General features: G+C 39.4%; 1 protein-coding gene across 1 annotated transcript; it reads left to right on the top strand.

The window, feature by feature from the left end:
- The first annotated feature begins 385 nt into the window (after nucleotides 1-385).
- On the top strand, nucleotides 386-27,652 carry slc13a3 (solute carrier family 13 member 3). The gene is made up of 13 exons (XM_072681588.1): nucleotides 386-774; nucleotides 5,604-5,869; nucleotides 8,532-8,695; nucleotides 10,535-10,598; nucleotides 10,977-11,156; nucleotides 14,493-14,618; nucleotides 14,782-14,874; nucleotides 16,076-16,180; nucleotides 19,252-19,349; nucleotides 20,520-20,632; nucleotides 21,732-21,893; nucleotides 22,177-22,314; nucleotides 22,728-27,652. The coding sequence occupies exons 1-13, from the start codon at nucleotides 667-669 to the stop codon at nucleotides 22,893-22,895; spliced, it is 1,785 nt and encodes a 594-aa protein (XP_072537689.1). The 5' UTR covers nucleotides 386-666; the 3' UTR covers nucleotides 22,896-27,652.
- The last annotated feature ends 255 nt before the right edge of the window (nucleotides 27,653-27,907 follow it).

The following is a 27,907-nucleotide window of genomic DNA, read 5'->3' as shown; positions in this document are numbered from 1 at the left end:
AATGACCACAAGTGACTTCCATTCTAATGTGGTTAAAGAGCTTATGGGCTAAAATCCAGCAGCAATGCCTGTTTGCTAAGACCAAATGTGTGCAATATAGAGTGTGGCTGATATCACAGCTTTGGGGTGTGAAGGCCTATGTCTCATAACCACCTAATCAGGTCACAAATCAGGACCTACTGAGGGGGAATATTATATTACAGTATGCAAGAGAGATGAGATCATGTAAAAGGGTGTAGAATGGTCATGAACTTCACCAGAAGGAGGTGAGATCTCGTGTGTTTGACCTAATGACATGTATGCTGTCTAGTATCCACAGTCTTTACACATTCCAGTGGTCCACCCAGTTTGGCCACCTATCCAGCAACTTCTGAAAGAGGCAGATTTGACATGAGTGAGTGCTTACTTTTCAGGCTCAGGCTATGTTTCTGTCGCAGACCCCTACTAGCCACCACTCTGAACTCTCTGAAAACCTGCCGCCGAGGAAAAAGCCTGGAAACGTGGATTACGCACGAGGAGTTAACGTGTAAACCAATGGTTAATCTTCTCCCGCCGTGCTAAAAATCAACAAAGAAAACGCGATAAAGCTAGAGAAAGAGCCTGGATGGTCTGAACTGCACTGATTTGCGAAGAGGGGGTCACTAAGAGGGAGAAAAAGAAGCCGCTATGGACTTGGTGAAGTTTTCCAAGAAACTGTGGTGCGTTCGTAAAGAGCTCATTCTGCTCCTCGCGCCCCTGCTGCTGCTGCCTCTGCTCTTCGTCCTACCGGCTAAGGTAGGCTGTGTTCATTACGGGGGTGATTCCTCACTGTCACGAAGTGTTGTAGAGCATGCCGTGGGTCTGAGTCATTGCTGCTTACCTGTGGTGGCCTTTAAGAGTGTGCGCCCTCTTATCAGGGACCGAGACACGCACGCAGACCTCACTGTGTTGAGTTCGAGCTCCAGAGTAAGATCTCCTCTGGAGATCTGGACCTTTTCAAACCAAGGCCACCGCTCTTTCCTAGGGTTTTGCACTTGGTCTTCAGCGTGCTCAGTGAAGAGCTAATCGTGCCGGTGCTCTAGTATCAGAGAGGCAGTGAGCCATGTGAAGATCTAATCAAACAATGGTGTGATTTCATCATCAGATGTCAACACTGTCAAATGTGGGTCATGAAAAACTGGTGTATTTGGATTTGAGGATTATTTAAAGGGAAATATATATATATAAAAAAAAATGATCGATTAATTAATTAAAAACATGTATAATCAAATAGGTAAGATGTATAAAAAGAATTAGAATTAGAATGATCAAAATTGTTCCAAATGGTGGTGAACGGACCCAGACATCAGTAGACTCAAATGCCTTTGAAAGCTATCCCACTGAAAGCCACTGTATGAAATGGTTAGGAATACATGGCCTGGTGCCTGAGACATTGTGTTATGATAGGTCTGGTCAGAAACATATTTTGTGGTGTCCTTTAATGGTAACGTGGTACATGTAGGGTGTTGCCAGGCAAAATAGTCCAGAACTAAAATAACAATCAGATTTAGCATTATCAACACTACGTATACATTTCAGAAGACGTGCAAGTCACTGGATAATGATCCTTAAAAATAATGACTGCATAATAAGCCTACAGTACAGTATATTTGGTGTAAATTGTCCATGTCCTGCATTATTTGTGTATTTGTATATAAGAGGGAAGAATTTCACGAAATTACATTACCAACCATGTTCCCCAACTTCTCTTTGCCTGTTAGAATGAAAAAGGCTGTATTTGTTAAGGATTTACCATTATAAATACTGCTTATACAGTTCAGAATGTGTGTAGGTCTTGTATAGTACATAAAATAACTGATATTGATATTTGATATTAGCATATGAGACATTGTGACTCTTGGGTTTAATCACTACCACTGTAGAGAGATCAGTAAACCTTTCCACAGTTCACCACCTAACATCAAAAAATTGAATATTGGCTCTCTTAGCTGGCTTTTCAACCACTGGATGTTGTGTCAATGTGTGTGTGGTTTCTTTTTTTAATAAATCGAATATTGTATATGTTTTGCATAATTCAAATACCAGGAATCTTATCAGCTATACAGACTTGTGTAGTTAACAATTCAAATATATAGTTAAATATAGTTCAATTAAGTCAAATTTAGGTTAGCTTTAATGTGAAGTGTATTCAGAGTACAGGATACCCTGTATCCCTCCTGCAACATACTCCTGCAGCTGTCAATAGACACATGGGAGGCAGGGGAAAGGGGTTTTGCACATTCAAGAAGAGTGTTTCATAGACAAGACATTGTCAGACAATAAGGTTGCTGGCTGCATGAAGAAGAGTGAAGATGAGATGGCAAAAATAAACAGCAGAAAAGCATAGTGCAGAATGTATAGCATATACAGAATATACGGTGTACATAAGGGTGTAATATCATGTCCACAGTGGTACAATGTGTGGCGTAATGCAGTGTAATATAGAAATTATGATGAATAGAAATTAGAATATTGTGACGGCTCATTCAGTATACTATTTAAAATGCGTCCTACGCTCTATGCTTCTTACATACCATAATACCATTATGCAACAAAAAATACAGAACGAAAACTGTGTTATTTAAACACATCACTAACAGCTCAAACACTTAACATAGTGTTGTAGGCCTGCACACAAACGCTCCTGAGAAACCCCTAGTAAACCCTACAAATTTACTAAACCTTTACAGTAAACCTGCACACTTCTGGAGAACTCTTGATGATGGAGGAGATGTAGATGTTATAAGTCCTATAAGACCCTAGGGAGAGGTTGTCAACAAGTGGAATCTGTAAGACACTTGAGCTACACAGTAAATTACAAAAACAAGTTTTAACTCACTCGCTGATTAACGTCTCAGTCTCTCCTCACTAGCTCCAGTAATGTTAAAAAAAAACAGCTTTTTGGACATTTTTGGTTTCTATCTAAAGTTATTTTATAAACTTTTTAAAATATATGTTTTACAGACTGCAGTAATGCTATGTTTACCTGTTTATTATTTAGTCCTGTTTTGTACAAATAAAATATGTATAATGTTGCTGTTAAATGTGTATTAGTAGTAAAGAAAGCCACTGTTAACCTATAAAGACAGGCCTACTGTCTCTAAAATTATTCTTTTTAGAAAAGAGTTGTTTTAAATAAATAATATATGTATATTATTATATATAATAATATATAAAATATTGTGATATACTGTACCAAAATCCTAAAAAATACTGTGATGCACATTTTTTTTTTTTTTGCTATACCATGCAGCCTTATATATGCCACTATTTGTGGTATGGTACATTAATCATACATTGTGGAAGAAGATATAGACTGCGTCTGGGGCAGTGGTGGCTCAGCGGTTAGAGCGCCGAGATATCGATAACAGGGTTGTGGGTTCGATTCCCGGGCTCGGCAAGCTGCCACTGTTGGGCCCTTGAGCAAGGCCCTTTACCCTCTCTGCTCCCCGGGCACTGGAGTTGGCTGCCCACCGCTCTGGGTGTGTGTGTGTACTCACTGCCCCTAACACATGTGTGTGTGTGTGTGTGTGTGTGTGTGTGTGTGAGAGAGTGTGTGTTCACTACCAGATGGGTTAAATGCAGAGGACACATTTCGCTGTACAGTGACAAATACATGCACCTTTACCTTTAACAGTGATGACCAGTGAGTGAAGTAGCCAGAAGCAAAGCAATGCCATCTATGTTAAAGGTGCACATTCAGTTTTCTCTTGTCACCCATAAGTCACCTATTAGCCCACTGACTACACAGTCACATGGATGTAACGTACATTTCTGCTGTCACAGTAAGCTAAGTAACCAGCCATGTGACTTCAAGTCACTAATATGTGACTCATGAGTGACAAGTAAGAAATTGAAAGATCCCCATAGCCCCCTCACTCACCCCACACTCATACACACCTGCTACTAGAATGCATGTGCCAGGGATGCTTTGTCTTTAAGAAAATGTGAAAAGTCTAATGTGAATAGTGTCCCAGATGTAATTACCGTTGTATAAGGTGTTTAGGTGTCATGAGGTTGAGAGGAGATTTACTTCTCTCTCAGTGGTGTTAAATCAGCTTAATCATGTGCGAGAACCCCTGCTGTACTCATTCTGAATTACACCGTCGCAGTGTTGCTAGCATTCAGTCAGCCCACACAGTTTAGGGCCATTCATATATGTTTCAAATTGTGTAGCAAATGATGACCCATTCAGTATGCTGTAGAGAGGATGCTGCACATAGTTTAATGTATGGTGTTTTACAGGATCTAAAAAAGCATGGACACTGGGCTTCAATCTACCTTCCCCTTGTGTAGTTTCATTACGGTTGTTACGTAGTTAGTATGAATAAGAAGTGAAGAAGAAACCTACAGTTTGAGGGGTTACAGCCAATCTGAGGAATGTCCTGTACCTGGTACCTGGTTGCTCCACCGAAAAAAGCCTTATGTCTAGTTAGAAAACGTCCATATCTTTATATTGTACATTATTTGTGAAATATACTGTTTGAATGGGTTTATGGACCATAATTCTTTGCTGTCCTGTAATAGGCCCCAGTCAGAAAGCAGCCCGAGCAGAAACACTCAACACTCAACAAGTAAAGGGCTTGGTTGAACTACTGCATGCTAAATAATGCAAAAAAAAAAGCAAATACAATTATTTTCATGACATTACAAAACAAAGAATGTAAAAAAGGGCTGTTTTAGCAGATCAGCTTTTTTGGGGTTGGATGGTATAACAGTTTTTCCAAATTACGACATGTCTAATGTGTCAAATTTCTATTCTCTGTTTATCTAGTACATGGACAAATAAGCTCACTCCCCCTATGTGCATTTAAAAGAGCCACAAGATGGCAGCGGTGTGGGAACTCACTAATTGGCAAGGTCACGCTCTATAAACAAGAGGGCATAAAAGAATAACCCCCCCAAGTTCAATTAAAAGAGTGAGCAAGCAAACCTGAATGAACCAGTCTAAATGTGGCACTAAATGTGCCTGAAAACACTCCTATTAACACGACAATTAACACGACTTTGTGCTCTCAGATATGAGGCTTTATCCCCTAAACATGTGTGAATTGGAACATGGTCTGTGCTGTGTTGAGTAGCCTTATCTAGGCCTAGCTGACCGGCTACGAGGCCAAACATGGTGCCTTTCTGTCACTCCACCACCAGTTGCTCGACTTTGCTTTATGAGACACAAGTTTTTATCATTCACACTTGGTGTAGGTAGCTCATACCTTAGCTAGCTAGCCAATAGCAGTTGTACTGAGCTGTCTGACACTCTATGGACCTGTAGCTGAGCTAGCTGAGGAAAGGCTAGCTCAGCAAGTGGGCTACAGCACCGAGCAGATTGTTATCCTGCTAACTAAGCCAACGCTAACCAGCTTCTCTCTTTAACATTTATTGAATGATTGATTTCAAATGTTACATAGTGTTCACAGCGTTTGAAAGTTATTTGACTAATTGGGAAATTTAATTGTGAAAAAAGGATTGCAATTAATTTATTCATCAACTCTTCATTTATCAGCCCACTCTTCATCTATCTTCATCCATCTCTCCATTAATCCTGTCCTGATACAATCCTTCCTCCACTCTTCTATCTCCTGCAGGAAGGAAAATGTCTCTATGTGGTGCTCCTGATGGCCCTGTTTTGGTGCACAGAAGCACTTCCCCTGGCTGTCACCGCCATGCTACCCGTCTGTCTCTTCCCCACCATGGGCATTTTGCCCTCCAAGAAGGTCTGCCCTCAGTACTTTCTGGAGACTAACTTCCTTTTTCTGAGTGGGCTGGTGATGGCATCTGCGATCGAGGAGTGGGGCCTACACAGGCGCATTGCCCTCAAAGTGCTGAAGATTGTTGGAGTGAAACCAGCCTGGTGAGACTGACTGTCTAATAAAAAATCTCAGTCTGCTGGGGCTTTTTTTGCATTTATAGCTCTGATGCATTAACACAGTGAAAATAGAAGCTTGTTCTGTCATGCTCCACACTTTAGTCTGATTTCTGTCGACATTTGTACAGCAGCTGTTGTTGAATGGAAGCATTCAGTTGCAATCGAAATTATTCAACCCCCATTGCAAATTAGGTTTATTAGCAAAATGTACATAGTTTCTGCTATTTTCATTTAAACAAGAACAATGTATATAGCTCAACACATGTAACACAGCAAGTGCTTTCTCAAAATCTAACACCAATTAGCACTTTTAATGACGACCGCAGAATTCTTCAACCTCTTCATGATGAGAGTCTTTGTCCACCAGACATTCCACTGATTCATTGGCTCAAATGCTCGAGTTTTGATTCATTGCTCCACAGAAAAGAATCCCAAACCTGGACCAATGAAACTAATTAAAACTTTTAGGGTATGTTTGGGTGAGCAGTATGTCTACAGGTGGAAGAATTTGCTGAAAAGAGCACCCTGTGTAAAGTGAAGCATGGCAGTGGCTCTCTGGGGCATGTTCTGGGGCAGCTTTGTTTCCTCTGGCACTGAAAACCTGCAGGAAGCTGAAGCTTGGGTGTCTTCAGATCCTGCAATAGGACAAGAGGAAAATAGGACAGCATGCAGAGGCTTGGTTTCAGAAAAGGTCCTGGAAGATTCTGGAGTGATCGTGTCACAGTCCTCTCACTTGAACCCCTTAGAAAATCATAGCACACCCAAGAATATTAGTGAACTGGGGACTACTATCCTCAGGAGCGCTGACAGAAGCTGGTGTCTGGTTATGCATCACGTTTGCAGCAGGTCAGAACAGCAAAAAGCGTCCTAAAGACGCTTGTCATGAGGGGGCTGATTAATTTTGAAACTGCAGAATTAAAAGTGGCATTTTGTGTTGAATTTGTGGAAAGCACTTATTGTATTAATTGTGTTGAGCTGTTGAATATGTTGAAAATGTTAATTTTTTAATGTTAAAATATGTTGAAAATTTAATTGGTTGGTTACAAACAGCTGAAAGTTTGTACATTTTGCTACTGAATCTAATTCTCAAAGGGGGATTAAATAATTGTGATTGCAACTGTATGTATTTAAAGGTTGGTTGAAACGTGTGCACACCACTCGTTAAATTATCTCTCAAGTGAGAAGTCGGCTGGGAGTAGTTGTGCTGGATCTGACTGTGATTATGTCTCGAAGTTCAGTTTGCAGTGAGGAAATTCATTTAGCTGCTCTATAGGGTCTATAGGAGAGAGATAGACCTTGCACATTTTTCTTCAAGATTAAAAACGGTACAAGATCCTTTGTAAGTGTTCTTGTAATGAAGGTTATTTTGGAGAAAGCCTTTAAAAATGTCTTTCTTTAGATTAATAGAAAAACAGACATCTATCCCTCATTGACTCCTTATTCTTTAGGTGTATAGAAAAAACAGACACAGATCCTTTATGGATTCTTCATGGTTTTCAAAACATGACAGCTGAAAGTGAAGTTTACAGTATCTGCTGGTTGCCATGCCCACCAAAGCACCTTTTTAGAAGCACTCTGCCATTCAGTCTTGCAGCCAGCGCTTTTCAGTCAGGGTTCACAGTGACCGGTCTGAGAGTACAGTGCTCTGAATTTCAAAGTGTTTGAATCGTGCTTTGAATTTTTCAACCAACAGTGTGCACTAAGACTAACACCCAGGTAGTCTTCTGAATTCTAGACTGTTCAATATGTGAAATAAACAAATAATATGACAGATTTATTTTTTGTGATCATGCCAATATAATTTTAAGTCATTTTGATTCCATTTACACCTTCATGCATCTTGAGTCTCAGAATTATATCTGGATAATGTCAAGCCAATCCAATGCAAATCCATGCATTTGGCATCCAAAACCCCTCCATGTACAACTGAAACACCAGTATTAATTGGCATGCAACAAGCAAATTTGCAAATTCCGTCCCACACAGCAATCATTTCAGTCTGACTAACCAGAGATACAGCCGACTACCCAGTTTAAATTGACTGACCAGGTGTCAATGGGGTCTTAGTAGTGTGACTCTTTATCAGTTAGTCAGTGGAGTCGTGATTTACATCTAGTGATGTTGAATGTGTATCTCTGTGTCTCTGCTTACCTGTGTTGTTGTGGTGCTGTTTGGCCTGCCATAATTAATTATGGTTAAAAGGCCCATGGTCCTGGGCAGGAAGTGTTATTGCATACTTCTATTATCAAAAGAATAGCCCCACTAGTTTGCACAGAAGACCCTGTGGTTACTGAATAATACACCTTAGCGTGTAAAAAGCCTTGAAGTGTTAAGAGGTTAAACTGAATTATCAGTTAAGAAAAGTCATCAGATAAGCTTCCTTAAGGAATTGGCAGTGTGCATAATGATGATGCATATGTTAAATTCTCCTACTGGTCTCTCTTACAGCCAGATGTAGAACCTGATGAATACACCCATTTCTCCTTAGAAATTCCTTGACTTAATTAATTCTTGGAATGTTAGGATAGTAGTGGCATCCATGTTTGCTGTGTTCCTGTATTTCTGACCACATTACTGTTATGTAAAATAATATTGTGACTGTATTTCTAGGCAAATCACTAAGACTCAATTGTGTTCTCTTACCAAGGTTGATTTTGGGTATGATGGTCACTTCCGCTTTGCTGTCCATGTGGCTGAGTAACACTGCCACTACAGCTATGATGCTGCCCATTGCAAACGCCATCCTTGAGAGCCTGTTTGGAGACCTGGAGACCCTCAAAGAGAACTGCAAAGTGAAGGACAACCCTGAGGGTGAGTGGGAGAATTGGTTCTGCATCTGTGGACTGTGACAAGCAGAGGTGTATGATAGTAGTTGTTTGTTTCTTGTGTGTCTTTAAGGTTGTCCTTAAATCAGGTGGGGACACCATACACACTACTTATAGATACATTGCTATTTCTATCTTTTTCACCTTACTTTTTAGATGCCATTTGGATTAAACTTCTGAGAGCACTTTTTTTATCAAATGAAATCTGCAGATAATTGGCCCCAATTATAGAGCTTTTCCCTACAGGAGCACTTTCGTGACCCTGATACATACGTAAGAGTAGTTTTCACCCACTAGACTTCAAGTAGTTCATTTTGCAACAGAGATGCATACTGTAACTGTATTGTCTTTATCCTCAATGAGTAACACAGATTGGGGCTCCATGATTTTGGAAAAAAGTGACATTGCAATATTGTTTTCTGCAATATGTATTGCAATATTTAAAAATACAGGTGTTCACCAGATTTCCTTTTGTAACAAGCGGCAGAGAAAATATGATTTTGCACAAGATATTGCACGTTCTGCGATGTGACAGTTGCGCATGTGCACATTGCGATAACAGTGCTGAAACGATATACTGTGCAGCCCTACCACAGATGGGTTGAGACTCTGAGATGTGATGTTTTAATACAAAAACCAGTCAGTGAACTTTAAGCATTGAGTTTTGCACTCTTTTTTTCAGAATCATCATGATCCTGTAGAATCATTACACATTAAAAAGATGGTTGATGAGCTGTGAAATCCTTGAAGTCTTACTAGGATTGGAAAAAGACTCTTACATTATTAAAACAGCTTTACATTGTGTCAATATTTAATGATAAAAGGACCAATAGAAATGCTCCAAAATGACTTGGATTAAAAATGTTTTATTAATGTTTTTATTACCGTTTACATTAAAAGTTAAGTAGGTTTTCCTTCTCCATGCCATTTTGAATACAGGGTTTTTGCATGACATCGACAGGATGCGTATCAAAAAACTATTAATTCCCATTTTTCATTTTTTTATACCATTTGAAATAACATATACATTTACATTTAAGGCATTTAGCAGACACACTTATCCAGCGCAACTTACAAAACTGCTTCACTGTTTACTCAGAAAATGCCCTTAGCTAGTTTGTAGCTACTAAATACTAAAGTCAGTATAGAGACCACAATACTATACTTCGCCCAAGAACTCTCTGAAGAGGTGGGTCTTCATTTGGCGTTTGAAGCGGTATACAGCTGTTGAAAAAGGAAGACTTGGATAAAAAAGACAAGAACATTACAGTTATAAAGAAAGCAGAAAAATATACGTTATGAATGAACTGTGTAATAATAGCATTAAGGAGCATCTACAGTGAGACTCTCTAACGACAGCAATGAAAAGGGTGTATTCAGCTTACGTGATGTAACAGATTTCAATGAGAAAAGGTTAAACCATATTAAAGGAATGGTTGACTGAAAAAGTTCCCTTCCTCCAAACTAAAAAAGCCCACTTCTAAAAAAATGTAGTCATCCACATTGCTTTTCTATTACCTTTACGCTTCTTCTGCCCAGTAGCACCAATGTGGACATTATTTACAGCCAGCCACAGTAAGGGGGTTTGTAGTCTAATAGTTAAAACCTATATTGACGATATAGAAATGGATTGAATCAACCTTAAGAGATTTGGATCGGTCCATGGGCAAAGTAACTGAACTGGGATATCTCTATTTTTATCTCTAGGTTGTTCCTTCAAAATAAGTGATCTCCTTCTTTATACATATCATAAATATAAGAATTACTGAGCATAACCTAAAACCACATCTTTTTCAGAGATTGAAAAGTCCTTTTGTCTCTACAGGCCAGTCTCAGGTGAAGCTACATGTGCTGCCATCAGAAAAGCACACTCTGACCGGAGATGACAGGTGAGAGGACGCAGGATACTGCAGCAAACCTGAATCAAATGTCAAAGAGGTCACTTGGAATGACTGCTCTCTCCGTAATGGCCTTCATAACTCTAATAGCATGAAGTCAAGGCGTGTCGGAAAGTCTTACCAACATGATTATCTGGCAATCGCTGAGTTTGTATGGAGTGCTGAGGCTGTAAATGGATAGGAGTTAAGTTTGAACATATTTGCATAACAAGAGTATCGTCTTCATGAAATAGCATGCCATGAATTGTAATCAGATATTGTGGCCAAAGAGTGACTTGAAATCAGATGCTGAGATTTTGTGCTTTTGAAAAAGATTCTGACTGGGCTAGAAAATGTTTATCATGCAGTGGGACCTGATCTCACTCATAGGGTTGACGGAACGGAGAGAGGAGATCGAAGAAGTGCAGAGGAGATCAGGAAAGAGGCGGAATATCAGCTGAAAGTGTGGAAAGGATTCCTCATCTGTATCCCTTATGCTGCCAGCATTGGGGGTACAGCTACCCTTACTGGAACGGCACCTAACCTCATCCTTGTTGGGCAGCTTAAGAGGTTTGTATGAACAATAGGTTACCAATGTCAAGATTAAGAGCACTGTTGAGGAATAGAAAAGGGTGCCATTCAGGCCTAATCTTGATTTGTTGCTTTTTTCTTTGGTTCAACAAATTTCCCTATACTTAAACACAAAAACTGTTCACTAAAAACTCACCTAATATAAATAGAAGGCACTGGGCAGTTGCTGGATTCTAAAAAAAGAAAACTATATATATTACCTCGTACATTAAACTTGCTACAAAAAGTAAATATAGATTGAAAAGATATATATCTTGAATGTATATAAACAAATCAATTTTGTTTTAGCCCCTTAACACTCCAAGGCTTACTACACACGCATATTACTCAGTAACAACAGGGACCTCTGTACAAACTGGTTGGGCTATTCTTTGGTAGTAGAAATATCTACACTTTCTGCCCACTGGACCATTGGCCTTTTACCATTTAAAGTCATTTAAAGCAACAGTACATTATTATTATAGTCAAAACTAGTTAGTGTGATGGAGTGAAGTCAAACTGAGGAATGCATAAAAATGTAAAAAATATTATTAAAAGGTTTTTTTTTATTAATTTATCTTTATTTACTTATTTATTTAAACAGAGACATACATACAACCCTCAAAAGTATAATGCAGGTTTAATATATATATATATATATATATATATATATATATATATATATATATATATATATAGTTTGTTTTGCTGATGTTTTAGAATCAAATATCATGCTGGTCAATACACAAATGTAAAAATACAACATGCAACATACTAATGGAAATTGAACTGTAGTATGCTACTCTTTAAGAAATAGTATAGTCTCATGAATCACGTTAACAAAAACACTTGAATTAACTAACTGTTTTGTGCCTTATGCATCTCTTTAAATGTAGTGGACGCAAACGGCGCCCGTTTTGTAGGATGACAACTGGGAAATTACAATTGTTATTACAAAAAAAGGCAGAGATGGACAGAGAATATCTTTCCTAAAAAGCTACTTTTTATTAAAACTTTTAGTTTAGTAAAACCAACAGAAGAAAACAATTCAGTAACTTTCTCTTAGGTGTTCCTTCCATAAAACATTTTGATATCTTTGGCAATCGAGCAAGGACTTGTCCAGTCACTACATTGGTAACATATTACCACACATTTGTTCTCTGAAAACCCAGCCCTGTGTGTGAGTGAATAAATTAAACAGATGTACAACTTCTTCATTTATAAATACCATTAGACTAATTCCAGTGGTGTACAAAAGTCTTTTGTTCCTATTTGTTTTGCATAATAATTTGCTAATGCACATTATTCTGCAACTGCCCACTGACATCTATTATATTATATTATAAGTTTCAAGCCAATGGGTTGTGTGGTTTTTTTCCAAGTACAAATTAGCGGAAATATGTGGTAATTAACCATACACAACAGATACAACAGATGGAGATTAAGTCGAAAAACATGTGATGTGTGCAGATGTGTTTTTTTTTTGAAAAGCCTATCAAACCTATCAACATTCATTAGTGAAGAATGAGCAAATGTTGGCAGCGAGCAAATTTGTGTAGTGACATTTAGGGCCTGTTTCCAAAACAGTTATTAAGCATGGATCTATAATGGAAATGCTTTTATGATATTATTCAGTCTAGCTGGGCTTAACTATCGTCTGGAAAAACTGGCCCTCACAGTGACTGCTCCTACAATTCAAAGCACAGAGTGTACCCTCAGTTTCTCATGAATGGCGGAGCTCACAGCTGCACATGATGTCTGTTAATAACTTGTGAGGAAGCTTGTACTGATCATTAACCTTAACACCTCTTTGATGACTAATCATGGAAGTGCTGAAAGGCCAAGGGGCATTGTAATGACTACCTAGATCTTAAAGACAGATAATTCTCTATGAATACAAGGGAAGGACTGCTTGGGTTATGTAAGCTGCAGAGTTCACAGTCTTAAAATTTTTAAGGAAACGTTGTCCAGGTCAGTTTAAATCATGTATAACGTGATATCTTCACAGAGACCCAGGTGTCTGAGCATGACTCATACTATTGCTGAACGAAACACAGACACAAAAAAGAAGTCAAAAACATGGTCCAAGTAAAGAAATACATTAAAAAAAACATGCAGACAAGATCAGCAGGCACAAACATAGAGCAAGGTTGTCAGTGAAATGGGGAGACAAAAGCCTAGAGCTGTAGCGATGACAATACTACTGAGACTGAATAGCGAAATGAGAGACGAAGTACATGTGAAGTATGGATTGCAAGGAACCCAGTTCAAGTGTGTAAAAGGGGTGGGGGTGGGGCTGGGGCAGAGGGCAGGTTTAGGTAAACACTGACAGGGGTTCCCAAGGACAAGCATGACACTTTACACACTTGAGGCACAATTGCTACAACCTGTAACTCATTTAACTTTCCCATTCAAAACCTTCATACCTACCAGCCCCCCATTCAGTATTCTAAGCCATCTGAATTCATTAACCTGTGTATTATGCTCACTATGTGCTAAAAACACTGGGAGTCAAAGAGAGTTGCTCAAGCACTGTTTTTTTGCGATGATCAATGATACAAACAATTTCAGGCAAAAAATGAAACAGAAATTTATTAGAAATGTTTTAATAATAATAATAAAATAAATAATAAATACATATATTCTACTCTGGCCTTAAATGCCTCACATTGCTTTGTCATTCATTATTTTCCCAAAATATGTCATATAATGCATTTGTTCAGTATTTTAAGCTGTTCTTTTATGTATAAATAGTAAGTATGTGTAAGTTTGGTTGGTACGAAAAATGCTCTGATGCTCTGATGTGGTTTTGCAAGTTTATTTACAACCCTGTTACTTTGCCTCAGAATGAGTTGCATTGATTTAATTTTTTATGGAGGATACATGTAAAAACATAATAAGCTTAGCATATATAGCACATAACGCAGCATAGCATTACTTCGTTTTTAGCACTGTAACAACTGTAACAACTGTAACAAGCACTGTAAATATTTTTTGTAATTATTCCAGAGTGTTCCCTCCAGTTTGTCTAGCTAGCTTTTTAGATCGTTGCCATGTTACCATTTTGTCTAGCACCCACCTAGCACCCTCTTGCTCCCTCAGGTTTAGTTTCTTTGCCTAGTGCTTTTGAGTTCCCCTTGAAATGTGTGGTTAGCACTAGTCTAAGCAAAACTTTTGCACTTTTGTAAGTCGCTCTGGATAAGAGCATCTGTTAAATGCCTTAAATGTAAATGTAAATGTAAAATGTATAAAACCTTTGGAAAAACCAATTCTAAATTCTAATTCTACAATTATAAAGACATGTAAACAATGTATTAAACTAACTGTGCTTTGCAGTTACTTTCCGGAGTGTGACTTGATCAATTTCGGCTCATGGTTCATCTTCGCTTTCCCGCTCATGATCATCTTCCTTTTCGTTGCATGGATCTGGATTGCCTTTCTCTATGGAGGACTTAACACACGGTACACCTACATACCCACAAGTACAGATGTACTATATCTGTGTCAAAGCAAATTTGTGTCCATACTTATTCACATACTGTACAAAGCCTGTGCTGTTACTGTGTGCATCTGTTCATGCCTGTTGTGTGTGTGTGTGTGTGTCTATATGTGTTTATGTGTTTAGACTGTGTGTAAACAAACAGGATGAGCGTGCAGCTGCAGAGGCCAAGGCCAAAGCCGTCATTGATGAAGACTACAAAAAGCTTGGTCCCATCAAGTAAGACTCCATGCTGGGATATTTTTTAGACTACACTTACACTCTCACTCACATCTGAGATTGTTCAGTATGCTCACACTCACACTCACAAACAAGTAAGCCATTACTTCTCTGAAATTGTAATAGGATTACTTCACTTGAATTACTTCCTGTGAAAATTACAATTAGAAATATACTTTACTGCCATTAGCAGTACACAGCAGTAAACACCACATTTAACTCATAGCCGTAAGTACATTCACACACACACTTACGCTACTGAATAGGACAGTGAGAACACACACCTGGAGCAGTGGGCAGGCATTTCAGCAGCCGGGGAGTAATCAGGGATTGGCCTTGATCAAGAGCACATCTTGCTTCTCTAACCTTTAAGCCACAGCTGGCCCCATAGCTGAAAAGTACTCATTACTTTACTTCTACATTGCTCCCTACAACCCACACATATCTGTACCTGAACCCCACAGACTACTGGCAAGACCTTGTAGTCTTTTTAATATTGTATTTAGAAAAAAAGGCAATTACAGTAAAACTTTATTTAAAACGCATAGCACTATCCGCACCTCTACTCTGGACAAGACATAAGCATTTATGCTTGATTAAAATGATGAGCAAGGAAGGCCACTTGAAATGGAATGGATTGTGTACAGTGTACAGACAAAAGCCTTGATACTGTATAATGTGCAGCCCTAGTATAGGCAGAACAGCTGTTGAAAACACATTGATTGCGATAAAGAGTCAAAACACAGACAATACCCACTTACAGAAGAAAAGTCCTGTTATAGAAGGAATTCCTCTTATAGAAAAGTGTCACTTTAATTAAACTTGCTTCTGTGGCTTACATATGAATGCCTTATATGAATTCTGGGCTTACATGCAGGGCCTATGGGGTTAAGCCCTTGAACCCTAGGTTTATTATTATTAAGCTATTAATCCTAATGCAGAAAACTATTGTGAATTGTTTGGTAACTATCTGGTTCAGCATATTTTGAGTCCCACAGGGTTCAATTTTGGGGCCTATGAAACTGATGATATTATCAGTTATAAAAGTAATGTAGTAATGGGAGTGAGGAATTCTGGGGCTTAAATACAGGGTCTATGGGGTTCATCCCATTTCCTCTGGATTTCAGATTTTGATTATGTTGACAGTTTCCATAACCTCCAGTTTACATCTACATTCTTCTTCTTATGTTCTGCTCTATAGTTTCGCTGAGGGATCCATCTCATTCTTCTTCATTTTATTCACCATCCTCCTGTTCACCAGAGACCCTAAATTTGTCACAGGGTGGTCCGTATTCTTCAACAAAGGGTAAGACTGTAAAACCTTAATGCTGATGGTAATTGGTAATTGCAAACATGTTCACCCCAAATGTCCATTACCCCACCTCGGTTTGAAAGTGGCAAATGTTACCCAGAAGACTTTCACACTTGACTCACTTGAGTTAACAGATCTGTAAATGTCACAATATCAGCACACACACAAAAAAAACACTATTACATTTGTTTACATAAAGTTTCTTCTTCCTGTTTACCTTCTTCAACAGACGTCTGTGACCTCCCTTCTTTTTAATGCTTGAGGCAGTCTTTTAAGGGCACAAGAAAAATAAATAGCCTCCATCTAATATGTTCACATTTTATTCTCTCCACTTTCAGCAATCTGTTTATTTCTAGTACACTCACTATTAAGTGGCTGAAATGATTAAATAATGACCTTTAGGGCTAGGGCCTCTGTTTTCCTGAGACAAAACACCAACATTTATGTGCCATCCCAAAATAGAGAGGAGACTAGACGCTATTAGACCTGGAGCGATTTACTTACCAATACCACCATTAAATGTGTGTTTTTGCAATTACTTTAATAGTAGTTTGCAGTAGAGGAGAGCAGCGCACAGAAACACATTGTGGTAAACATATTTCTTTTAATCTGGCACCAACTGTATATGAATAATTCAACGGTAAGTAAAGTGTGTACAATTGTTACTATTGACCCTTTTTGGCAATGTTTGGCTAGGTAACAGATGCTAAAACGTTTGGCAAAATGACACAAGCACAATCACTTCAATACGATTCAATGTTGTTTGAGCCAAATCAGCTTTCCAGCCTAAATACATGAAAGTATCTGCGTACAAAAAAAGTATGATTAGTAAAGAGGCTCTGGCAAATACTGTTTTGTTAAAAATTAAATTTTATTTGAATTACATGACATCTATAGTTTCTTTCTGATGAATCTGTGCTTAAAACTTCCTAACAATCAGCTTTGATGGACACATGCTGATCAGCCATAACATTAAAACCACTGACAGGTAAAGATTGAACATACTAGACAGCAAATTAACAGTCAGTTCTTGAAGTTGATCAGTTGGAAGCTGGGCAAATGGGAAGCGTAAGGATCTGAGGCACTTTGGCAAAGGCCAAAATTTGATGGTTAGGTGACTGACAGCATAGCATCTCCAAAAAGGCAAGTCTTGTGGTCAGTATCTACCAAATGTAGTAAAAGGAAGAACAACTGTTAAACCAGCAACAGGGTCATGGGCACCATGTAAGCACTACCTCACAACTTGGCTGAATGGATCTAAGTCTTAGTACCAGATACCACAGAATACTATCAGAGGTCTTGTGCAGTAGAGGTATAGTAGGGTATAGTACAGTACAAGATATAGTAGATGTACCTATACCAATACAATAGAATCTAATTGCTACTTTTTTGAGGGGAACTTGCTGTGAACTGGTAAAGCAAGTTAAAAATAACCAGTAAACTAAACATAGCAGCACCTATGTGGAAACTGAAGGAACATCTGCATCAGCGAGTGAGGATCCAAGAATGAATTAGAGAAAAGTGTGTCAGAGAGCCATTACCCAGTGTCTCCTTACTAAACACCCCCCCACCCCCCGTCTCCACATCACTCTAATGCACAAAGACAAGGAGGTGCAGGGATCCGGGCTAGGCTCCCTTGTCTCAGAGTCTCCAATGAACTGACCTTTCTGTGACTGCAGGGTGTCCATCCATGCTTTCTCTGCTTAATGTACCCTGATAGAAGACTCACATCACAGAGAAAGAAAAAATAAAGCTCCTAGCCTTAATAGAGCCAAATGAGAGTATTCACAGTGAGCTTAGTTGAAGGATGAAAAGCACTGAGAATTATGGATTGTAAAGAGGCTGTTAGTGCAGGTAACGGCCATTACAGCAGGTAAACCGTACTGTAATGTTATTTAATAGGGGAATATATATATATATCAGAATATTATGACCACATACCTAATAGTGGGAATAGACGTCTCACACATTTAGTGCACATACTGACATATTAGCAGTGCTGAAAAACAGTGGTTCCCAACCCTGGCCCTGGAGGCTCACTCTGAGCATTTTAGGTGTTTTCTGTGTTCCTAGTACACCTGACTCAACTCGTGTAGTCAGCTCATTAACAAGCCCTTACTGAGTTGAAGTGTGCATGTCAAAGCTGGGGAACACAAAAATGTGCACGACAGTAGGCTTCCAGTACCAGGGTTGGGGACCACTCTAGAATGACCACTTTTGGCTCCCTAAAGAAACTTTCGCTGGTTGATACAATGACTTTTTGAAAACTTTCATGTAATGTAAAGGTCTCCTACTAGGTAAACCAAGTTTTTTTTAGAACCAAACATCCAACCCAGGGACCATTAGGAACCTTGATTTGTGCACAGGCACTGAACTGGCCAGATTTTGTAAACCGTGGGAATTGTCTACCTCCACAAAGAACACCTAATATAGGTTTTGTTCTTCAGTAGACCCCCCTTTCCTCCTCAACTTCAAGAACTTGGTGTGAATATAGTACATAAAGCAGACACGTTTTTTTATGCAACATGACTAATCACATCAGGCACATTTTTAACTCACCACAACAGAACAAAACTTAGAGCACTAGAGAGAAATGGAGAGAGAGAGAGGGAGAGAAAGAGAGAGAGAGAGAGAGAGAGAGAGAGAGAGAGAGTTTGAACTCTCTGCTCTGGCCCGGCAGGACCCTCAGCTGCAACAGCACTGGAGCACAGCATGCACAATAATGAGCTTACTCGGAAGAAAGACGTTCTGAACAAAGGCAGAGTTGATTACCTATTTTCAGCTAATCTTGGTCCATTATGACTAATACAGTTGATAATGTGGGTTGCTTCAAAGATGATCAGCAACCCATCAGAAAGTGGAGAAAGAGATGGATAGAAATGGCTCTAATAGTGTCTGTGCTTATTTAACGATCAGGTTGGACCTGAAACAGGACTCTAATATGTGCTCATCAAACAATCTGTTGATGGACAGGAGATTAAAGAGAAACACAGGCATTAAAGGAAAATCACATGTGTTATTTTTATTTCTCTCTTCTTCTGTTGTTTTACATCTTATGTCTGCAGGTATGTGTCAGATGCTGTCACCGGCGTCATCATCATCTCCATCCTCTTCTTCTTTCCGTCTGAGCGGCCCTCGCTGCGCTGGTGGTTCAACCCCCGAGGTCAGAGCATGCAGAGTTTACACTAGTTTATCACACCTGACTTTTATGATTCCTAATAGGTTATTAAACATGGACTATGTCCGTAGCCACTTTTTTCAGGTCCCCCTAGTGGCTATTTTGCTGGCAGAATGGAAACAGACATTGACATTTTTTCATTAGTATAATCAGAATATAACAGAATACATTGCCTGTCAAATTTAGTAAATTAGCTAGGGCACTGTTAACAGTTTGCAGTGTGTTGAGGTGCTAGTGAGCAATGGGGGGATAAAAGAGGTGAGATGGAAGCCCACTGCTGTTAAAAACAGTCCACACCTCTTCACCATGTCTTTGTGTTGAGCTGCGATCTAAAAGAGCTAAAAGAGAAAGGATGAGAACCCCTTGCTGTAAACACTGGCTGTAAACATGTAAACTTTACTGCCATTAGACTAACTCCGGGTTGTACAGTACAATCAAACACGGTTAGGCTCTTGTGCGGTTATAATTAAGGACTTGGTACAATACTGCAAGAATAGTGCAAGGTCCAACATGCCCCATGCCCTCTTATACCCCCAATGCCCTTAACATCTCCCCAAACTTATAACTCCCAAAACATTATTATTGACCCAAAAACCTGCCCCTATGTACCAAAATGCAGTCCTTGAATTAGCTTCACAATGGCTTCTACAGCACGTTCACCAGCTCTGGTGTTGCTTAACTTCTCTGCTAACTTGGTAATTTTCCACAATGAAATCACAGTGGCTAAAGCAGATTATGTTGTGGGAGGTTCTGGGTGTTCTTTAAACGTGCTGTTGGAGGGCAGTGTTGTGGTGCTCAGTAAATAAGATGTGGAATGTTAATGATTTAGCTTAGCGCGTCCTGCTGAAAGCACACACTGTAGCGCCACTGTTCTTACAGATTACAGTAATCTCACAAAAATGTGTCCCAAGTGCTCTCCACTGAGCCAAACGTTTTATTACAACGAAATCTCTTTGCGAGTGAACTGTAGATGTTAAGCAACCTTTAGACAGACAGTTACTTGACTAGATGATTTCCTTTACTTTTTCACAGTTGTTGGTTTAAAACATTTAGTCTTTTAAATTTTGACCGGTCAGAGTACCCCTGAAAAGCGCCACCATCTTCTAAATGGCTGAAATCAAGGAGCTTCTTCCCCCCCACTGTTTTTCTCCACAGCCTCTAACACTCCATATGTGCCCCTGCTGTCATGGAAAAGGGTACAGGAGTGTGTCCCATGGAACATTATCCTTCTGCTGGGAGGAGGCTTTGCCATGGCCAAAGGCTGTGAGGTACATTTACCTGCTTTACCTGTTCTCCTTCTGGTCTCCTTTACAACCTTTGAATGCAATCTGTTTGCACATACCTCTTATCTTTAGTGGGGAAAACATATGTTATTGCTGGGCGTGAACTCACATAGCATACACTGGAATACAATGGAATGTGCTCGGACCAGCCGCACAAACTGCCCCATCCCACCCAATGAGAGGTGTGGCTCTCACTGTGATCAGATATCAGAGTAGTCAGTGAGATAAACGTATATATCGCTGCTGTCCAATGAAAAACATGTATCTGTAAATAATTCTAAAAGAATAGACCAATAGAAACACTCTAGATTACTTGAAACTTATACAAATAAACCTTACATTTACGTCTAGTCAAAGTGAAGAACATGTTTACCCTGTCCTGTAATGTCACCATTTTGGAGATACATGTTTTTCATTGGACAGTGACAATATGCACAGGGATCAGCCATAACATTAACATCACCTCTTTGTTTCTACACTCATAGTCTATAATATCCGCTTTACTTACCATGTAGGAGCCTCCTTTCACCCTGTTCTTCAATCACCTCACCTGACAGGATCACCACAGAGCAGCTGTTATTTGGGTGGTGGATCATTCTCAGCACTGCAGTCACACTGATATGGTGGTGGTGCGTTAGTGTGTGTTGCGCTGGTACGAGTGCTGCTGCGCAGTTTGTGTTGGACATCCTCTAACCCTTCATCAGTGGTCACAGGATGCTGCCCACAGGACAGTGTCAGTGTGACTGCAGAGCTGAGAATGACCCACCAGCCAAATAATACCTGCTTTATAGTGGGTCTGTGGGGTCCTGACCATTGACAAACAGAGTGAAAGGAGGCTGAAGGAGGTAAGTGGTGCTGATATAATGGACTGATTACATAAATAAAACATATCTAATTTGTCAATTTGTCTGAAACTACTTAACGGTTGTTGTAATGTTGTGTCTTGGAGATTTCTGAATTAGTGGCCAACATGTGTGTGTGTTTAAACTACAGTTTTCTCTTCATTTTAATCCAGTGTAATTCAGTCCAGCTTCATTCCTTTCAGCCCAGTTTAGTTCATTTTGCTTTGTTTGTTCTGCTACAGGAATCTGGCCTGGCTGCCTGGATTGGAGGGCATTTACAGCCCCTAGCCCAGGTTCCTCCCCCTGTAGCTGTGATTCTAATTACAGCCTTTCTCGCTTGCTTCACTGAGTTTGCCAGTAACACTGCCACCATCATCATCTTCCTCCCAGTCATCGCTGAACTGGTATGTGAGAGCACAGATTGAACAGATTCTCCTGCTAGAGATCTTCAGCCTCAGTCTGTTGGACAGAACAATTTATATGCATTTGATCTATTAAATATTCCTATAATATTTCCTACTTTAATTAGTATTGTGAATATATTTTTGAAAGGATAGTCTTTGCACAAAGGCAACAGCAAAGCTAAATGTTGTTTATCAGCAAGTTCAGTTTTCTTCAAAATCAGAAGTGGAAAGGCAGGGAAAATAACACTTACATCCATTTTCTTTTGTTGTTGTTTTTTTACAGGCAATTCGTGTGAAGGTGCACCCCCTGTACTTCATGATTCCAGCAACGATTGGCTGCTCGTATGCATTCATGCTTCCTGTTTCCACTCCACCCAATTCCATTGCCTTTGCCTCTGGACACCTAATGGTCAAAGACATGGTGAGCACAGCACTGGGAGCAAATGAATCATTCAGAATGATCAGGCTGACAGATTGAGACAAATCTATATTAGGAACTATGTCAGATCCAACACTCTGTCTAATCACTTAACCAAGGAATAGCTTTTAAAAGCAAATTATGCGCACAGTAGCATACTGAATACTTTTTTTTTTTACATTTTATATCATTTATACATTTATATTTATATATAAGGACATAAATATACACATTTTTGCAAAGCATTTAGCCAGCTGTTCAAAAAGGTTGTTGTCAAAAAGGGAAAAGTGATGTGAATCACATTCAATTACTCAATCAATAGAGTTTCTGGAATTTCTTTTTTTTCTGTTTATAAATGCAGTCCTTGGGAGGCCGCTGAAGCTTCGATAAACATCCTCATGTTGTTGTTTTTACAGGTGAAGACTGGATTTATGATGAACATTCTGGGTATTTTGTGTGTGTCCCTGGCTATGAACACGTGGGGGCTGCACATGTTCTCTTTACACGCCTACCCGGACTGGGCTAGACCTCTTAACTCTACAGTGCCTATACCTACAGTAACAGCATTTAACACTACTGGATAAAGCACACACACACACACACACACACAAACACAAACACCAGACATACTTTTACACACATAATGAGGCATAGCATAACCCAAGGCTATCAAACTGGGTTTCTGTGCCTTATGCCAAAAAAAGAATAGTATGTTTAAATTCTATACAGTACTGTGCAGGAGTCTTAGGCAGTCATGGAAATTGCTCTACGGAAGGGCAGGTTTATTTGTAGAGCACATTTCATACACAGTCCACTCCAAGTGCTTTAAATGAAGAGAAATAGTAAAAAAGATGAAAAAAATGAAATGAAAAGAAACGGAAATAGTTCAATTAAGGCTTATAAAATAAGGTACAATATGATTTTTAAAAGCTACAGATAATAGTGCAGTGTTAAAGTAAAGTACGAATGTCCTGGAGCTCAGTAATAGGTCTGTGCAACAAAATTTAAAAGCTGTTACATTTTGGGGCACATCTAAGGTCTTTTTTAGGGTTGGGTTTAGTTGCATGTAGCACAGAAGCTAAATGCTGCTTTACCATGATTAGTTCTGATTCTAGGCTCTACTGGCTGACCTGTCTCCAGAGATCTAAATGATCTACAGGGTTTCAATTTTTTACACAGATCACAAATGCACTCTGGACCCAAACCAGGGCGTGATGTGAGAGTTATGTGCTCTGTTTGTTCTGGTTAAAACAGTTAAATGAGGTGTTTGATTCTCTTTTAAAAGCTGTATATAGAGCTGTGTGTTATATGACATTATATGACATTAGAATAAATACGCAGCAGAAAAGATCTGTGGTTTTCACATGTTGCTTCAAACACATTATGGAGTTCTGCCAGCAGCTCACACCATTTACTTTAATGAATGATTGATTAGATAAACTAGGTAGTGGTAGCTGTAACTACTCGGCTGGTCAGCTCAGGCTAGTCAAGCTGGTCAAGCTCTTAATCAGCACAGGGTATGTGTTTTGAGTTTGATGGTTTATCTGGTCTACAAACATGATCAATCTGACCGAGCAAGACCAGTAAGATCTAAGCTGAATGACTAGCATGACCAGCATCACTAAGCTGGACAACTAGCATGGCCAGCACCACCAAGCTGGATGACCAAGAGCTGGTCAAGAGATGATTAACCTCCTAGCTTAGCAGTAAAGGGTATGTTTATGTCTGGATAAGCAGTTTTTCAACCACTATTAAAGACCAGTTTATACAGAGCTGGATTTTTCAGCAGGGTACTGACCATCTCGAGGAGAGTGACCATGGCCATGGCGGGCTGTGGTGTTGTTAGCTGTGGTGATGATAGAGCAATGGTGTGAGTTAGGAGATATTTTTGACTAAAGTACACTATATGTCCAAATGTTTGTGGACACCCCTTTCAAAAAATTTATTCAGCCACTTTTTAGTTGTATCCACAGGTGTGCAAATGCACACACACACAGCCTGTCTAGTCCTTGCAGAGAAGTACTGCCAATAGAATAGTACTTTGCTAAGACCACTGCTAAGACATTTGCCCAGTACTGTATACCTTTTTGTATTCAAATAGTATAGGACCATAAGCCTGATGCTGTTTTCAGTTCAAATGAACCTACAGAATCATATTTTTCAAGCATTTCATAATAAGAGATTTTAGCATTCTTATAAGGGTGAGAAATATTGTCCATTGTTTTATTTGTAATATTTTACTGTGATCAAAAAAGGTATTTTTATTTTTATACTCTCTGCTCTGACTGGTGGAGCAAAGTGGCCTTGAATCCTGAAACCTATAGAACAGTGCCCTCTAGTGCCACAAGCAGGAACTTGTACACTGTGTGGGAGAAGTTCATGTGACTGTAAATTGTAATAAATTATGAATATATCAAAAAAGCTATAAAAACCACAACTCACACTCTGAATTTTGTTTCCTAAATTACAATTTGTACAAATGTTAAGCTCATTTATTTTTGCTTGTCCTGTTGTTGATGTTTGTTTAGCAGACATTAGTTCTGCATTCCTTCACTATATGACTACTTGTCAGTGCAGTTCCATGTTTTACTTCCCTTTCAGAGCTTTTCTTACTTCTGTAAGTCAGTCTGTTTTAGGGCAGTAGAGCTGAGGAGTAAGAAGGTTACAGCTTTGTATTGAAGGCTTTCTTGGTTTGAGTAACTTTTGAGGAAAGTCATAATGGACTGCATGGGAGTTTAGGAGACTTGAGGAAATTGCAACTCATAATGTGAAGTGTTAGAGGTCATGCTATGTGATTCACTGACCGCTGACCACTAAAACCTATTAAAAAACCACTCATGCACACACACACATATACGCACAGAATGAAGCTGACCAGTACTGTGCAAAAGCCTTGGGCAGTCATTACTGTTGTTTAAACCTAGGGCCCTCTTTTATTGAGTGTGTTAAATCATGTATAAACAGTATTTAATATTAGAATAAATAAATAAATAAGTTAACAAGTAAACATAATAAAAAAGAAGGTTTTGTTTCTAGTAATAGCAGATATCCCCAGATTTGGGATTAGGAAATTAGTACATTTGGGAACTACCTGAAGCTCCTCCTCCCAAATCTAATGCTAAGTTTCATTACCTGGGAAGTTCCATTACCTGGGAAGTCCGATGTTGGACCTGGGAATGACGTCACATCCGAGTCAAACATGTTCCCAATATTTTTACACTATTTCTAAAGACTAAAAAAGGTGCACATATTTGTCACTGTACAGTGAAACTTGTTCTCCGCATTTAACCCATCTGGTAGTGAACACACATACACATGAGTTAGGGGCAGTGAGTACACACACACCCAGAGCAGTGGGCAGCCAACTCCAGCGCCCAGGGAGCAGAGAGGATAAAGGGCCTTGCTCAAGTGCCGAGCCGGGGAATCGAACCCACAACCCTGTTATCAATATCCCGGAGCTCTAACCGCTGAGCCACCACTGCCCACTACTTCTACAGACTGGAGTTTACCACAACTGGGTTGGTACTTCATGGTGAATCTAATCATAAAAACTGCTAGTGATAGCAGTTGGTAACAAGCGACACTGTAATAAAATACAGTATTTTCCACGGATAGAAGTTGAACAGCACTGTGTGTACGACTGAGAAGTAGATAGAAGTGCTAATAAATATAACACCACTGCTTTTATTACTGTTGATGTACAGTGCGGACATCTTGGATTTTGAACTTGGGAACGGTGAGGCTCTCCCAACCTTCCGAGTAGTGTTCCAGTTGAAATTTCTTCCTTGGAACTCAAAAAATCCAACATCCCAGTTCACAAACACAGAATAACGTCCTATAAATTCCATCTCTCCCTTGTTCACATGTCTACGACCAGTCTTTGCAATCCTCCACCACCCCGTCTCCTCCCTTTTAACCCTGTCATCCATCATTCCTGGCTCCATTTATCAGAGGGGGGACTGGCTTGCTTCTACAAGCAGAAGCTACTGGAACTCTATTCCAAAGGCCTCTAGGTCCTTATCGCCTCTATTACAGTTCTGAACTAGTGAAAGCTAGTCTGAAATAGCAAACTGCCTCTATTACAGTTCCAAACTAGTCTGAAGTAGCTAACTGCCTCTATTACAGTTCTGAACTTGTCTGAAGTAGCAAACTGCCTCTATTATAGTTCTGAACTAGTCTGAAGTAGCAAACTGTCGGTTAGACAAACGCTGAGGAACACAGATGTGGTTGCAGGATCTCTGGGAAACCCCAACCACTGTATGGATTTGATCAGTTCCAACAACAGCTTTCCTGAGTTACTTTAATGAAGGACTGACTAGATAAACCAGGTGTTGGATGGGAACTGTAGACACTGGCCTTGCAAATGGTTGAGCACACATCAAATCCCAAAGTATTATTTAGTGTTTATTTGCATTTATTCACATTTTATTTGTTTATTGTTTTAATTTATTTTTCCTGCCCAGACAAACGCCTAAGGATTTTGCACAGTACTGTATATTTGTGCATATGTACAATCTGTATAGACGTGAAATATAAAGTAGATATTCATACATCAACTAGCCACTTCTTCACCTACTTCTTTCTACACTCTCAGTTTATTTTATCAGCTGAATTTACCATCTACCATTCACCCTTTTCTGTCAGGACCTGCTCAGTGGCGCTCCTGTGGGGTCCTCAACGACAGGGTAAAACAGGCTAACAAAGTATGCAGAGAAACAGATGGACTACAAAGTGCTGCTAGAAAAGCCAACCATATTCACCATTAGTTTTGGACACAGATGGAATTTGGTCTCTAACCCGTCCGTGCAGTAAACACACACACATACACACCAGTGATTAAACACACACAGTGACAGTGACAACACATGTCTGGAGCAGTAGGGCAGCCATTGGGTGAAGGGCCTTGCTCAAGAACCCAGCAGTGGCAGCTTGCCGAGGTATCGAATCCAAAACCCTGACATCAATAGCCTCCGAATACATGCAATATGGTGAGTGGAGCTGATACAATGGACTGTGAGTGTAGAAATAAGGAGGTGGTTTAACATATTTGCTACAGTGTTGATCAAATGATCAAATGACATATTTTTGATTTCTTCTTCTTTTTCACTTCTTCTTTGGTTGCCTGAGTTAATTGCCTGGTCTGCTGAGCGCTTCCTCAGTATTATAGCAATGCTTCTTGTCTCAGTGTCTTAACATGCAGCAAGACCTTGTGGCTAATTGTGAGCTTAGTGCACTCTTATTTTCATTCACCTGTATTAACCTGCTTTAAAAGAAAGCTAATGCTTGCGAATGTGTAGAAAAGCTCATTTTTACTGTGAATTCAATAAAAAGTAGTATGATTCTTTTGTTTGACTGTTTTGTCTCTCGCTCTCTCTTAATCCCTAGAAAACATAGCTTTGGGAGAACCCATGGCTCAAGAGCAGTAAATAAATAAACAAGAGTACTAAAGAAGGAATACTGGCTTCCCTCCACAAGCAGAAGACACCTGACCTCCCTTATAAAGGCCTTTGAGTCCTCCCCTCTTTTATTACAGTTCATTAAGTTCTAGCAAACTGTTGGTTAGAAGAACACTGAGGAACACAGGTGTGGTTGCCGA

This window comes from Salminus brasiliensis, chromosome 6, assembly GCF_030463535.1.
Source record: "Salminus brasiliensis chromosome 6, fSalBra1.hap2, whole genome shotgun sequence".
In the NCBI taxonomy this organism is placed as follows: Eukaryota; Metazoa; Chordata; class Actinopteri; order Characiformes; family Bryconidae; genus Salminus; species Salminus brasiliensis.
This window is presented reverse-complemented; position numbering and strand designations above follow the sequence as displayed.

Coding starts and splice junctions, on each gene's coding strand:
- slc13a3 (XM_072681588.1), top strand. CDS start 667: ATGGACTTGGTGAAGTTTTCCAAGAAACTGTGGTGCGTTCGTAAAGAG. Junction 5,870..8,531: donor GTTGGAGTGAAACCAGCCTG/GTGAGACTGACT, acceptor TCTCTTACCAAG/GTTGATTTTGGGTATGATGG. Junction 11,157..14,492: donor CTTGTTGGGCAGCTTAAGAG/GTTTGTATGAAC, acceptor TGTGCTTTGCAG/TTACTTTCCGGAGTGTGACT.